At 37.8% G+C, this 15,230-nt stretch overlaps 5 protein-coding genes across 6 annotated transcripts; 2 read left to right on the top strand and 3 right to left on the bottom strand.

Annotated features, from left to right (window-relative positions):
• The first annotated feature begins 18 nt into the window (after window positions 1-18).
• On the top strand, window positions 19-775 carry LOC105156823 (stress-response A/B barrel domain-containing protein HS1). Its single transcript, XM_011073053.3, has 2 exons — window positions 19-231; window positions 367-775. Exons 1-2 carry the CDS (start codon window positions 92-94, stop codon window positions 554-556), a joined length of 330 nt encoding a protein of 109 aa, XP_011071355.1. The 5' UTR covers window positions 19-91; the 3' UTR covers window positions 557-775.
• Window positions 776-1,036: 261 nt separating this feature from the next.
• On the top strand, window positions 1,037-2,750 carry LOC105156822 (stress-response A/B barrel domain-containing protein HS1). Its single transcript, XM_011073051.3, has 2 exons — window positions 1,037-1,238; window positions 2,410-2,750. The coding sequence occupies exons 1-2, from the start codon at window positions 1,099-1,101 to the stop codon at window positions 2,597-2,599; spliced, it is 330 nt and encodes a 109-aa protein (XP_011071353.1). The 5' UTR covers window positions 1,037-1,098; the 3' UTR covers window positions 2,600-2,750.
• Window positions 2,751-3,019: 269 nt separating this feature from the next.
• On the bottom strand, window positions 3,020-6,527 carry LOC105156821 (dihydrolipoyl dehydrogenase 1, mitochondrial). The gene is made up of 2 exons (XM_011073050.3): window positions 5,966-6,527; window positions 3,020-4,575 (listed from the first exon to the last, which is right to left on the bottom strand). The coding sequence occupies exons 1-2, from the start codon at window positions 6,224-6,226 to the stop codon at window positions 3,325-3,327; spliced, it is 1,512 nt and encodes a 503-aa protein (XP_011071352.1). The 5' UTR covers window positions 6,227-6,527; the 3' UTR covers window positions 3,020-3,324.
• Window positions 6,528-6,921: 394 nt separating this feature from the next.
• Window positions 6,922-9,543, bottom strand: LOC105156820 (Protein phosphatase 2C family protein). The gene is made up of 2 exons (XM_011073049.3): window positions 9,209-9,543; window positions 6,922-8,170 (listed from the first exon to the last, which is right to left on the bottom strand). Exons 1-2 carry the CDS (start codon window positions 9,365-9,367, stop codon window positions 7,172-7,174), a joined length of 1,158 nt encoding a protein of 385 aa, XP_011071351.1. The 5' UTR covers window positions 9,368-9,543; the 3' UTR covers window positions 6,922-7,171.
• Window positions 9,544-11,206: 1,663 nt separating this feature from the next.
• On the bottom strand, window positions 11,207-15,229 carry LOC105156819 (Galactosyltransferase family protein). 2 transcript variants are annotated; one of them, XM_088878921.1, is made up of 8 exons: window positions 14,716-15,227; window positions 13,849-14,570; window positions 13,207-13,442; window positions 12,863-13,141; window positions 12,451-12,579; window positions 11,980-12,156; window positions 11,784-11,891; window positions 11,207-11,636 (listed from the first exon to the last, which is right to left on the bottom strand). In XM_088878921.1, the coding sequence occupies exons 2-8, from the start codon at window positions 14,354-14,356 to the stop codon at window positions 11,430-11,432; spliced, it is 1,644 nt and encodes a 547-aa protein (XP_088735047.1). In that variant the 5' UTR covers window positions 14,357-14,570; window positions 14,716-15,227; the 3' UTR covers window positions 11,207-11,429. The 2 variants fall into 2 exon arrangements, with proteins under 2 accessions (XP_088735047.1, XP_011071350.1); XM_011073048.3 differs by having other exon boundaries at window positions 13,849-15,229.
• Window position 15,230: the final 1 nt, after the last annotated feature.

Here is a 15,230-nt window from a genome sequence, read left to right as displayed (position 1 = left end):
AGTACGAGTGGTGGTGCTCAACACACAAGCATAGATCATTTGATTTGAAGAGGGAGAAAGAGGAGAGAGAGAGTAATAAGAGAAGCAAGTAATGGAGGAAGGAAAAGGAGAAGTAAAGCACATGTTGCTCGCAAAGTTCAAAGAAGAGGTATCAGAGCAACAGATTGAAGACTGCATAAAGCAATATGCAAATCTTGTTAACCTTATACCTTCCATGAAGTCTTTCAGATGGTACTGACCATTAATCCTTTCGTCAAATGCATGAAAACATCCATATGGGTGTATAATTAAGATTGTAATGATATTAGTAGTGTGTAATGACATACACAAAATTTGATAATGATGTGGTGTGGGGAATGGCTGCAGGGGTAGGGATGTGAGCCAAGAAAACTTGCATCAAGGTATTACTCATGTTTTCGAGTCGACATTCGAAAGCACACAAGGAGTGGCAGAGTATCTCTCCCATCCAGATCATGAAGCATACGGAAACATACTACGCCCTCTGCTGGAGAAAGCCATCACTGTTGATTACCACCCTACTCCCGTCCAACTCTGAATCAATCACGCCGCCACGCCTATTAATCATGAAGCAGAGAATTTCATGTTTGATGATATCATACTTTGCAGTAATTTTTTCTGGAGTTTGCTTTTGTTTATTTACTTTCTGGGATTGTTTCCAAGAGTCTCACATGCAATGATTTATGTACTCGTTTCTGAATTGTATTAATACCATTGACTAACTACCTAAATGGAAAAGAAAGCAAGAATTCATGCAGCCACGTCCGAAAACTTAAGTTGAATTGCTTATCTGTGTAAATTACTTTGATTTCAGTAATTAACAAAAGAAGGCCATCAAGGAGTTGATTTCTTGATTCATGGTTGTGTATTGGACGTGGAGCCATTAACAAGTTTATATTAGTTACAAATCGATGTACGTTAAGTGGCATTGCTTGATTTATTTTTATTTAATTCTTTTGTTTAGGGGGTTGGTGGGGGTGGGCCTGCTGTAGTATATTGGGCTGATAGGAAATGAGAGACATACAAACACTACCTGACTACCACCACAAGAAACTAGTGAAAGGGAAAAGAAGAGAAGAAATGGAGGAGGGTAAGGGAGAAGTGAAGCACATATTGCTTGCAAAGTTCAAGGAAGGCATTTCTGAACAACAAATTCAAAATTACATCAAACAGTATGCCAACCTTGTCAATCTTGTTCCTTCTATGAAGGCTTTCAGATGGTACTCTCTCTCTCCCCTCCCCTCCCCTCCCCTCTCCTCCCCTCCCCTCCACACCCACACTCACACTGAGGAAATTTAGTTCGATCGTGTGTAAAGATTCAATTTTTATTGCTCAATGGAGATATTTTCCCCTTACTCGAATTGGCTATTGAATTGCATAGCTAGCTTTGTACTGCCTCAATTAAGAGAAAAAGAAAAAGACCCTGAATTAGGGCTATGCCTCCCTGCGCGTTTGAGATCTTAAAGGTTTTTTTTTTCTCTTTTTCTCAAAGATTATGTTTGATAGTACTTTTGGGCTGCACAGTTATGGCGTTTTGTTATACAACATTTGAATGTGTTTCCTTACTTTTCTTTATGTTGCTCTTAATTACACTCTGTTTGTCAACTTTTAAGATAGTTTAACTCTTTGAAGTCCAATGCTTCTTACAACCATGCTTTATGCTTATGCTGGTTTTCCTCATGGAGTCAAATTATGGAGTTGGAGTAGACTTTGAGAGCTGTACCAGTTCCACGAGACATTTCAATAGTTTGATTAGATGAGAAAATTGGTGCCCTTGCAGCGTCGGTGCTCTATAGGCTTTTATTTCTCGCAGGATATACCTCTTCTTCAAGGAATTACCTAAACATACTACTGTCCATAGCATACACTTTGCTGTTAGTTCTGATTCTTTCCTATATCATCTTCTTCATGTTTCTTCATCAATCACCAACAATACGTCCCTTAGTGGTTGTCTCTGAAGGTCTACAGCCTATAATTTTGTATTCAGTTGTCCTTATCTTACCTTGAACTCAAATTGAAGTACAGAGAAAAACAAGCAAGGTGAAAATTTTGGTTTCTCCCCATTTGATAGTTTGTAAACATGGAAGCTTTAGCAGACGCTCTTGTATGCATAGAATGGTTCTAAGACAAGTTCTTGTAAGAACAACAAGAATGACTCCGTAAATTTTCAACTAGTTTAAAGCTGTTTGTGTCATTCATGAAGCCTACTTGCCATTGTGAGTTTCTCAAGTTATGTACATGCCTTTGAGAATTTGCTTTCTTGCTCTAATTTGTTGGTTGGTAGCCCAATGTTCCCAACGATACTTGATCAATCCAGTATCTAGCCATGCGCAAGTGATGAAAGATAGATTTTTGGCAAAATCGAGTCTCATGTGGCTTATGATGTGACAGGGGTAAAGATGTGAGCCAAGAAAACTTGCACCAGGGTTTTACTCATGTCTTTGAATCGACTTTTGAGAGCACAGAAGGCATTACTGAGTATATTGCTCACCCAGACCATGTTGAGTTTGCAAATATGTTACTGCCTCAATTTGAGAAAGTCATTGTAGTTGATTACAAGCCTACAAAGGTCCAACTCTGAAGCTATAATATTGGACGTTTCTGTTTTCCAGTCTGAATCAGGAAGTCTGTTTCCTTTTCCATTAAATAAGAGATGTGATGTCTGAGGACAGTTTCTTTTGTAATGTTACCCAACCTCTCTCCTGACATATAAGCATATGTATGTTTGCGTCTGTAGTTGTGTTATCGAACAACTCGGTTGCAGGCTATATTACTATAGAATGATATGTGTTGACTTAGGCTATATTACTAGAGTGATATGCGCCTAAGTCAACACGGTACACGAGCATGATATATTCCTAATCCAACTCCTAGAAAGCTCTAGTATATATTCTTCTCAACAATTTAAAAGGAGAAGAAAAATATGTCTAAACAAATAAAGCACTTCTATACAAGATTGAATTTTAACTAATGTTTACTCTCAAAAATCTAAATGCAAATATTAAGGTGAAATCAATGTATTCCACAACGACTGTAAATATTATCCCACCGATATGAATCACATCAATGTCGTACAAGCTCATTTTTTTACACTGCTCGTTATGTTATTACTTCATTTCATGGGAGAAGCATCCAAGTGTACAGTTGTATGACAATAACAAATGCAAGTTGAGGAAGAAGAAAAAACATCACGTTTGATCACTCGATCAAGTAGAGTAAGTGTCAGGAATCAAGAAATCTTGAGCCAACCTCAATCCCGAACTCTCAGAATTAACCCAAATAAAATGACAAGATTATCCATGGCTTCTAAATGTGAATGGGCTTGTCATAAGTGGCCATAGCAGCCTCCTTTAGTGCCTCACTCATTGTTGGATGAGCATGGCATGTGCGAGCAATGTCCTCGCTTGATGCTCCATACTGCAAAGCCAAAACAGCCTCATGAATAAGCTCCCCAGCATTTGGAGCCATGATGTGGACGCCCAAAATCTTGTCCGTCTCCTTCTCAGCAAGTATCTTGACCAGTCCCTCAGCATCATCAATTGCCTTTGCCCTGCTGTTTGCCAGGAAAGGAAATTTGCCTACACGATAATCAACTCCAAGTGCTTTCACCTGTTCCTCAGTTTTCCCAACAGATGCCACCTCAGGGTGTGTGTAAACAACACCAGGAACCATATCATAGTCCACGTGGCCTTCCTTGCCAGCAATATATTCGACACATGCAACACCATCTTCTTCAGCTTTGTGAGCCAACATAGGCCCAGGAATAACATCACCAATGGCATAAACACCTGGTATGTTGGTGGCAAACCGCTCATTCACCAAGATCCGGCCAGCCTTATCAGTTTCAACCCCTATCTTCTCCAATTCAAGTCCAGCAGTAAATGGAGTTCTACCAGCAGAAACAAGAACGACATCAGCCTCAAGTGTGGTCTGATCACCACCAGCTGCTGGTGCAAGTGTTAATTTCACACCATTTCCCGTGGTGTCCACAGAGACCACCTTAGTTTTGAGCATGAATTTCATCTTCTGCTTCTCAAGTGAACGTTGAAATTGTTTACGGACTTCACCATCCATGGTCGGAACAATGTCGGCTGCAAATTCAACAACAGTTACCTCTGACCCCAGGCGCCCCCAGACAGAACCCATTTCAAGACCAATATAGCCAGCGCCTATAACAACAAGTTTCTTAGGAACCTCTTTTAAGGCTAAAGCTCCAGTAGATGATACAATTCTCTCTTCATCAATAGTTATGCCTGGCAGACTTTTGACATCAGAACCGGTAGCTATTATAATATGCTTCCCTTTCACAATGGTGTTACCACCTTCTAGAGTATCAACGGAAACTTCAGAGGGAGAAAGGAACTTGCCATACCCCTTGACATAGCTTACTTTGTTCTTCTTGAATAGACCTTCAATACCTTTAGTCAAATTACCAACAGCTTTATCTTTTTGGGCCATCATGGCCGGCAGATCGACCTCAACAGAAGCAAGCTTTACACCATGACTGGCAAATGAATGCTTGGCTTCATGATACATATGGGAGGAGTGAAGCAATGCCTGCAAAAGGTATTTGAAAATGCAGGCAATTAGTACAACTTAAAACACCATAGCATCATGCCAGTCATGCAAAGTGAAGTCTCATAATACTATCAGATAGATAGACAGTTCACTAAAAGAGGATATTTACTTCACCGTTTTTATTTTTCAAATACACTTGAATTTACAATTAGCCAGAAACACACAGAAGATAGTAGCTTGCCATGACATGTCTTCAAAATAAGGTCTTTTTAGGCATTAAACATTAGTGTTGCTTGCATTTATAATGGAAAATCAATTATAATAGTTCATGAATGTTCCAAGGAAGCAAGGCCATATGTAACAATTCCATTGAAATAAAAAATCTATCAAGCTTCAAACATCTTTCACTAAAGATGTCTTGATTGATAATCAAGATGATAACATAGTTCTTGCTGACCTTTTGAAGTGAGGGGCAAATCAGAAGCAAGTTTGTTTCATTGACTATACTAATTACAACCCCTGAGGACCTCTGACAATAACTAAAAGAAGATTAAAGATGGAAATCAGTTAAGAGGAGCAAAAAGAACGTAGAGTAAGTGTTTCTACAAAGGTCAAAGGTGTGAACCAAATGTCACAAGAACAATGGATAAGTGGCATTCCAGCCTTTCCCCAACCCCAAAATTAAAGAGAAATAACAATCAGTCACTCAGTCCGCTAATGGTGTCTCATAAAAGGAACAAAACAATGAACATCATTGTATTGGCTTCAATTTTGGACATGCATTCTTTTTTTGATGCACCAAGTACAAATTTTTTGGCACTTCCTAATAGACTAGGTCGAGCACCAAAATGATTTCTAAAGAAAAGGTCAGGAAATACAATCTTAACCACAACCACTCCTTTCCCCCAACTCAGTGATAATCATTTATCCATCACGGGAAAGGGTTGGCATATGCATACATTTAAGTATACTTAATAGCAAGTAAAAGTTTTTCACTCAACACAAAATACATGGGCCTGCCGGCTGCCTCGGCATCACCATTTTTATAAGTAATCACCAAATTAGCCTCAAATTATCAGTCAATAGAGACGTTCATATTACTTGCAAGATAAATTCATATTTTCACTCGAGATTGCTCACCAAAATTCATATTCCTGAATCATCAAATGAAGTGAGGGGGAAAACAGAAGGACTTAGAGATCATTTCTCAGCATCCATCGTGTAAGTAACAAACTTCTCACAGCTCATACCCTACTAAACTAACTAATTAGCACAATCTCTGATTATAGTATATGCCAAAGAACTTGTCAGCATAATTAAGAAAGGAAAAAGAGGAAAATAAACAGCACAGAAACTTGCAAAGATCTGAAAACATGCGATTGACATACACAAAGGTCCAGGATGATTAAATCTCAGAACAGAGACGCACCTTGGAAGGGATGCAGCCGACGTTGAGGCAGGTGCCGCCGAGGGTCCCACGCTTCTCGATGCAAGTGGTCTTGAGGCCAAGCTGGGCGGCCTTGATAGCGGCGACGTAACCTCCAGGACCGCCGCCAATAACGACGACGTCGTTGTCATCAGATCCCGAGGCGAATCCCCTGGTGAGAATCCAGGAGTAGTTGTAGAGATGCTTTGAAGATGAAGAAAACAGATTGGCGGTTCTTCGCCTGGCAATACTCGCCATCGCCATCTTTCCTTCCTGGAGAGTGGTAGTAGTAATGCGATTGAACGCACCGAGCTAGTGTTGAGCCTTTAGAACTTGGAAGCAGCAGTAAAGAAGAGGTTTTATTTCTGTTTTGAGAGAGTGAGATCTCATCGCAACCGTTGAGTTGTTGACTCCAGGGATATCGGACGGATGGCGTTTGTCATGGTCCGAATTGTATACCTCACTCGGTAACTTTGACGAGAATTTTAACGTTTTAAAAACAACTGCCCGAATTGAGGTAGCGTTTGTGTGTGTGTGGATTACATAATAATACTGATCGATACAGCAGAGCAGCAACTCGTAAATTGAGCGAAAACAGGCAACAATCACCCACAATATTTTATTCCTTTTTATTACGTACATTTATTATTATTATTATTAGTTGCTGGTTGCAGTTTCCTTTCTCATCTCAAATAGGGACAATAATTACCACCAATTCCTCATGTAGATAATAATCTATTATTATATATGCGTATTGGTCCAACCCATATACTACACACCCCAATACCAATACTCCCTACCTATTGTATGGTTCAGGTTAGAATCAGTGATGAGTGGATGAGCTGCACATTGGTAGCCCCCGGCCTCTACAATCAATCAAATCTTATCGACATCCAGCACTAGAAACTAACAATTTCTCTTCAGTTTCTGCCCAGAAAATTAACATGTAATACCAATAATACAGAAATAAATCCCATCATCATCATCAAAACTGTTTTAATCCAAATAATATTCTGGCATAACTCACCAGCTACCAAAATTTTATCTTCAATCTACTCCTAACACACCTCAGGGTTACTTTTCCCACTTGTATCTATCGCCACCTCAAAATTGACTCAAAGAATCATAGATGTAATCATCTGTACAAACAATCTTGCTATAGCTCTAGCAGTCTGCCCAAGGCAAGTAATTATACCAACGGATTTGCATTCAATTGCCTTCTAATAAGCTCCTCAACTTGCTCCGTGCCTCATCGGACATGCAGAGTCTCAATCTCGGCCTTCGAGAAGCAACTGAGTCCTGATTCTCAGGGGAAGAGAAACACACAATAATGGCTGTCACATTGTCGCATGTATCCCGCATTAATGCTTGATTGATGAGCTCTCTGGCACACTGCTGCGGGTCCTTGTGAAGCCTAAGCTCACTATGTACTAGGCTAACTGCCTCCTGGTTTGATATAACATCCCAAATCCCATCACATCCAATTATCAAGAATTCATCGTCCTCAGTCAACAAAGTCCATTGAAATTCTGGCTCAGCTGTAAGTGGTGATGCAGAACCAAATGGGAGTTTCATGTACCAGTCTCCAAGAGCTCGAGTAACAGCAAGTTCACCATTCAGGTATCCATATTCAATAGTACCACCCAAATTCTCAACCCTTTGTCGTTCCACCTGACAAGAGGGCCTGTGATCTTGCGATAGCTGAACAGCATTTCCTTTCCTACAAAGAACAGCCCGACAGTCGCCAGCATTTGCTATAAGCAGATGCCTTCCAAGAACCAGTGCAGTAAGTGCTGTTGTTCCGCAATACGAATCGATAATACTGTGTTCATCAGCCAATGCTTTATCAGCTAGTAAAAATGATTTGCGATGAGAAGTTTCCAAATCCTGCAAGAACTTCTCATCAATATCAGCTGTTTGAGGCAATTCAGCATCCTCAAAGAAAAATCTCATTGCATTGTTCTTCATGTAAACTGCTGCATCAGGGCCACCATGACCATCAAATACAGCATAAAAAGAACTTGACTCAGGCCAAGTATAGTTGGATCCCAAGTGAGAGCATAGGTCATCAATTCGAATGTGCTCATCCTCATTAGAACTGCGAGGCCCAATATCAGTGTGGCTACCTGATCGAATTTTTGGAGCATACTTTCTGGTTGTAGAATCAAATAGTGTGGTGGTCGGTACACTTGTGGAGCAGCTTAGAGCCTGATGAAAGGAAAGATCGTGTCAGATTGCAATCGTGCAACATATCAAGAAAACAAAAGTAAAGCCTTACGGTAAAGACCTAAAGATAAACTATTCAACAGGGATTTAACACCATATAAAAAAAAATGGGATTTAACAAGTCAAATGATTTTTTCATACTCCATAGAATACCAGAAAATTCCCATGTGATTGGCTAGGTAACCAAATATGGAGTAGAGGTTTCAACAAAAAGATGATACCCTACACGCCGACTAAATGTCTTCTTAATCCAAGCGAGCACAACACAATTATAGTCAATTCACTAAAAATATCAAACCTTTTGACTGAGACTAAACGAAATTAATGCAGCTTGAGCTTCTAAGATTACAATCTTCATGATTCTAACCTAAATCTAGAATTCCTTGACCCGGAAAGAGCGTGCAGGAACAACCCAAACCAAGAAATTTTTCAAAAGAAATCTCATGTTAATACTCTCATCACTTAGAAAGAAACTCAAACCAATAACTGCATTACGAAAACCCCTAATTTGAATCCATACACAATAATACTTCCTTGACCAGGATAGAGCGTCAGGAGCAACCAAAACGGAGAATTTATTTCAAAAGAAACCCCATGGTAATACTCTCATCACTTAGCAAAAAGAAGCTTACACCAATGACTGCATAACGAGAAACCCTAATTTGAACCCAATCACCATAACATAAGGAGCAAAAATATTTAAAAAAAAAAAAAGGCACGGACAGGAAAAGGCCGCAATATAACATCGGCGAGAAACCATTATATTATAAAAAAGAATAACGAAAAGGAATTTAATAGGGAAACATGGAAAAGAACCAGCAGTTTGACCAAACAGAGATAACAAATACAAACAAGAAACTAAGAAACGGAACAGGCACAATCATGAATCCGATTATGAAAAGGAAAAGAAACAAAAAAAAAAAAAAAAAAACAGCAGCAGAAGCAGATGAAATTAGAGATTAAGAAATTAAAAAAAGCAAGAAATCAAATTAGGTAAGATGAAGAGACATGGATACGAACCGAGTCACGACGAGAGAGGTCGATGGAGATCGGCGTATCAGTAGGGTCGCGAGCGACATCGAAAATATCGGGCTCAATTTTTGGCGCCGTGGGAGACGGAAGACAAAGGTACTGAACGGCGAGGGTTGGATGACAAAAAACTTGGGCGTCTGCCACCATAATTGATTGATTGATTATAGCAATTGGGCAGAAATGGAATCAGAAGAAAGCAGTAACAATTTTGAAGAGGGTTTTCTCCAGAGATGAATGTTCTTGCGCTGCGGTGCGTGTGAGAAAGAGAAAGGGGGAAAAAGAGAGTTAGAGAGAATAGTATTATTATATTGTGAAATTAGGTTTCTTAATTGGAGTGGTCTTATATTTATACATTACATATTAAGAAAAGTAAACTCACGCGGCCTCAATTTATAATTATTATTATAGATGAAAAGAGAATAGTTGCGGCTGAATCTGGAGATTTCTATATGGTGTGCTGTGCCGTGTGCGCCCTTCGCCCTCTTCTTATTATTAATTAATATACAAAATAAATAGCAACAAATTTTCATGGGATTGGATATAATTGCAACACCCCTTTTTATATAGGAAAAAATAAATATTTTTTAATTTTCATATAATTATAAAATTTTTGGATGGAGTTCTGAAATAGCCAACTCTATTCTTATAATATTTTTCTAAAATTAATTATAAAAAAATCATTCAGATAGATGAAAAAATTTGAAAAAAATATAAAAAAGAATATTCATTTAGTCTATAAAAATATTCAAAAAAATTATAAAACAGATAAAATTATAATTCATAATCCATAAGGATATTTTAATCAATTTACCACAAAAAATGAATGAAAACAAATAAAAAAATTAATGAGTTGAGCTAATTATTAGAAGATCATTAAAATCAAAAGAATATTAATATTTTTTAAATAATAAAAAAAATATTTATAATCATGTTAAACCTCAAAAAAAAATTGTTGCTCTATATATGTGGTACAACGCGAATCACAAGTTGAATAATCATATTCTTTTTTAATTGATTGAATATTTTGTGGCTGAATATGTGTAGATTTGGCACTCCCCAATTCAACTCATTCTTCACACTTTGTAATCTTTAGGTTCAAGGAGTACACTCTTTTAAGGATGTAAGGGTTAATTTTATCACGTTTAAAATATAAATACATCATTATAAATAAAAAAATATATATTTGAATGTAAAAATGTATAATCATCATTCTGATTTTTTTTTTCAAGAATGGTGATACTTTTAACAAATTTGGAGGTAAATATACGAATGTATCTAAGTATGAGACCAAAATTGGAAACATGTCCACTTATGGAATCAAAATAATAATACCCTTATTTTGATTCTATTGATTAATTGAGAGAGCAACTGCCGTTATTAATTGGATGAAAATCCCTCAATGGTCCTCAAATTGAAAAAAAAAACTACATATGGAACTCAATGTGCAAATTGACCTGAGTATGGGACTAAAATTGGAAACAGGTTCACTTATGGGACTAAAAATATAATTTATCCTTATTTTGATTGTATTAACTAACGGAGAGAGCAGCTGCCGTTATTAATTGGACGGAAATCCCTCAATGGTCCTCAAATTGAAAAAAAAAAAAAAAAACCACATACAGGACCCAATGTGTGAATTGACCTGCGTGTGAAACTAAAATTGGAAACATGTGCACTTTGGGAACAAAAATATAATTTACCCAGACAAAATACATCAAATATTTGGTATGACATGATTGGTCAATTTGATATTACCTCTTTAATATTTATATTTTCAAAAGAAATAAATATCAAATTATTAATTTGATTTGATTGAAACATACATGCAATTGTCCGTGTAACGCCTTTTGATTGGCTCAAATTTTTTACAACAAGGCACGATTTAATTGGTAGAAACACTTCGATTTTGATACTTATTAGCCATTGATTTGATGACTAAATATATAAAAAAAAATATCCAATTAAATCAACTATTTACACTTGAAATTAATTTAATAAAATTCCAAAATATAAATAAAAATATATAATTAACATATTATTTTACATTTGTCACGATTCAATTGGATATGAAGTCTTAATTGTGTGCAAAAGGTCCAAACAATATCTATCTAGCATTGTCGGCATAAGCCCATCATAATTCCTATAAATTAAAAAGTGATTCCAAATAAAATCTTCTTCTACAACTTGTGATCCTCACTCACTCGCTTACTCACTCACAGCATTCAGGTTTATGCTCTTTCTGCAGCTTTTCCCACAGGCACAGCATCATCCTTGGATTCTGGTAATGCGCAAGAATATAATCTGATTCACATCCAGCATTGTTGAACCGGTCATCGTGCACATACTCTATTTTCTGCCCTTTCTTTTCAAATTGCTCAATCCATATCCCAACAGCAACATCTTCCAGTTTGAAAAGCTAAGATGGTACGAAATATCATCAGGAATATCAGATGTAATGTAAGAATTCATCGAGAGAAAGTTGCATATCGACTATTAATATGAAACCAAGTGCATGAACATGTTTGTTCTCTAGTCCAAAGCATAATGAAGGAGCTTTAGTTACCATGAGGTCCTTCTCTTGGTGGCCTTCAACTATAAATCTTGCTATGTCTTGGGAAATTATGTAACCTGGACCATGAGCCCAAGGAGGATATGACGAATGTGGCCACTCCTGTCCAGAGATCATCATTAGTACAACAAAGCAATAATATTCCTCATTGCTTATCAACCATAGAGAATATAAATGCTTCAGTTGATACCTCATCACTTATGAACCATTTATTGTCCTTGTCCCTGTGGGGAGCTGATTCAAAGGATATATGACCGTACAGGATACCATTAGAAGACTTTCCCTTGAGGCTTGATAGAACTTCATCAATCCTTACAAACGCATCATCATCCATTTTCATGATGTATTTAGCAGGGAGTATTTTAGTCTGTTACAGAGGAACAAATAAGTTGACTCATGCACCCATAAACATCCTAGAGAATGAATTAGTTGGACGAATTCTTGCTGATTTTGTGAAGGAAGATCACGTCATTAACACGCAATGTGGTAGTCGTTGTCAGAATAACCTATTGATGGACTTACATTAATTCAAGATGCTACTTGTTTCCGTAGTTTCCATCCATATCAAGTAATATCTTATGAATATACAATTTCACAATTTGAAGAAGATAGCTTGCTGATTATACTGAAACAGCATTAAAAAGATTCATGAAAAGCATACCCCCAGGATGCAAATAGCAATGGTTTTGTAAGTGAGCAAGCCGTAATAATCAACAAAAGGCATCAGCTGGATATCTCCATATGCTTCAGCTTCTCTCCAGAGCTTGAAGTTCACCTCTTTATTCTTGTGCTGCAAGTTCAGAAAACAGCAGAATCTGGGTGAGCAATTGTTCTTTGCCAAAGAGTATCAAAACAGTGGAATTCATAGGAGATGTTGGTCCCTCATTATTTATGGGAATGAAGAGCTTCTAATTTGAAAATAATTTAAACCGAGGCATTTCAGGTGGCATGCACAATAAAATTCAAACACTAAAGACAACTAAACAAGGATCACCTTAGTAGATTTGATGCTGGCAAAACCGGGAACAAAAAGAAAAGTTAATAAAGATTATGGGTTGCAGTTACTCACTTACAAGTCCAATGAAGAAGCGGACAACCACATCCCCTGAACGTACTGCATCATATTGCATCCAAGTTCTTCTTAGTGCCATACGCCTCTCGAAATTATTCCCCGATGAGAAAACCCCAATTAACAACACTAGCCTTTTATCAGAAAGTGATGTAGCTTTGAGCTTTTGAGCATCACCATCTAAATCCACATCTTCACTAACAGGCAGTCCTTTCGCTAGGATAGATACAATATTCAAGCCACCTTTCACGTTGACTCTATTAACCAACCAAGGTTCAAGTCTCTGCAATTGTATAAGCCTCATTAGAGAATAGTTGGAAACTCCAAATAGGCCTAAGAAAACCTCACCTTTCTATATGCAAATGATGTTTCGTGCCTTCCATTCACTGTCATATGAAAACCCTCGTAGCCAGCCCACAGTGTGGCAGCAAATGGGTTGCCTTCAACAAAGTGCAGGGCAGCACTTGCATGGGTGCTCCCTTCAGAAACATTACTTAATTTTCTGTTTGCAGGATGACTTGCATTTAGATTGTCCTCTGCAGTTCTTCTAACCATTTGTGTATTGCACTTAACCAGTCCATCAACTGAAAAATATGTGCAGGCAGGTTAAATTACAAAAAAGAAGAGTAGCATCAAAGGTCAAACAAGATTGTACAGTTGAAACTAATTTCAAAATGGAGCTCTAAGAAGCTGTGACCTGCAGAAAAACTGAATTGATACCATTTACCAGTGCAATCCTTCTAAGCAAGGGAGGCACTGCTCACGCTTAGATTTTCACATTATACACTCTGAAAGTTTTTCCATGAAATTTGCGATTCAGAGTAACTTGTCACATTATGGTAATATGATGCTTTTCCTATGTTTTCAAATAACTATAATCAACAAACTCTTGGACCAGTAAGACTTCATCTTTTCATTTATGTGTATGTTGATTCTGATACTTATTCATAATGGAGTCTGTAACTTTTAAATAACCATTATTTACCGTACCTTTCAGAAGATCAGATGCATCATGATCAGGGCACTTCTCCTCCTTGCCCCACCCAGATTCTTGGGTCCATGTATTCTGAATAGTTATAGGCTCTTTTGTCAAATTCTGGCCTGGTAAAAGCACATTGTATTGCAATACAATTGGAGGCTTTAGCTCCTCCTTGAGTTGTGAGCCAATCAATTCAATTTGAAAACTCTCTTGCAGTGAATCGGGTACCCCAATTACAGTAACAGAAGAGTCCTCGACTAGACCACAAGGGATCTCAAGAAAAGTCTCATTCCTCAACAATGTTGCATTAGATGCGGTAACAAAACGTGGACAAGCATTGTTCATAGTAGCATCCCCAAGTTTTGAAACAGTATCCTTCTCAATCATCAAGAGTAAATCTTTCCACATAATACCGGCCTCTTTTATCCCTTGAGCTGTGTCAGGCAACGCATCCGATCTTGGAAACAAAAATCTCATTTGCTCCCATGCAAGCAATGCGTTAGAATCATCTCTAGTCATATTTTTACTCAATCTGTACAAATAACCCAACCCTTTAAAATTTCTAAACTTGGGTTTTGACCCAACAGTATGCAGCCTTTTAGCTTTCGCTTCGGATAACTCATCGCTAGCATTGGTATTGACATCGGAATGATCCTCTTTGACTGGATGTGCATTGAAGAAATCATAGGCAGACTGTTTTTTTGAAGATTCAGATTTCCCAATAAAACTGTAGCTGAGAACCAGAACCAAAGCAAGGCCTATTATCAACACACCCCCAGTCCACTTCTTCATCCCCAACTTTTGCTTTGCATAATATTCTTATGCTCAACTGCTAGTCCAATATATCTAACTGATGCATCTACTCTTGGCACACTTACCGTCAAAGATGAGCATGATTGAACTCACAAAATTTCAGATCTTCAACTGAACCTTGGACATGATACAAAATTGAAAACTAAATGAAGAGAGGAGCAAGCAGCAGGGAAAAGAGAAACAAAATTAAGCCCGGATGAAAATGTAGAGGAGAATCAATGTAAAGAGAGGGTAAAAGTTAAAAAGAAGTAAACTTAGCTGAGGAGATTGGATGCAACTGTGGGAAGCAATTCGGTTTTCACTGAGCTAGGGGAAATCGAGCAGTTGTGTTCTTCCACAGAAAGTCAGAGTGAAAATGGCGGAAAACTGAGGCCAAACCGTGAAAGGAAATTCAAAATAGATTCTTGAATTCCAAGTGAAGTGAAGTAATGATGATCTCTGAGGCTATTTCTTAGTTCCTTTTGCTAAAAATAGAGTAGAGCCAAGTTGTTGATGTTTGTCTATACTGTCAAAACGACGGCGTTGTTTGGTTCATCAGTATCACTGGAGCATGAGAACTTGGGCAGCTTGTTCACCCACT

Source organism: Sesamum indicum, linkage group LG3 (assembly GCF_026168435.1).
Source record: "Sesamum indicum cultivar Baizhima isolate 11 linkage group LG3, ASM2616843v1, whole genome shotgun sequence".
Classification (NCBI taxonomy): domain Eukaryota; kingdom Viridiplantae; phylum Streptophyta; class Magnoliopsida; order Lamiales; family Pedaliaceae; genus Sesamum; species Sesamum indicum.
The sequence above is the reverse complement of the archived record's forward strand: the minus strand, read 5'-3'. Positions and strand labels throughout refer to the sequence as shown.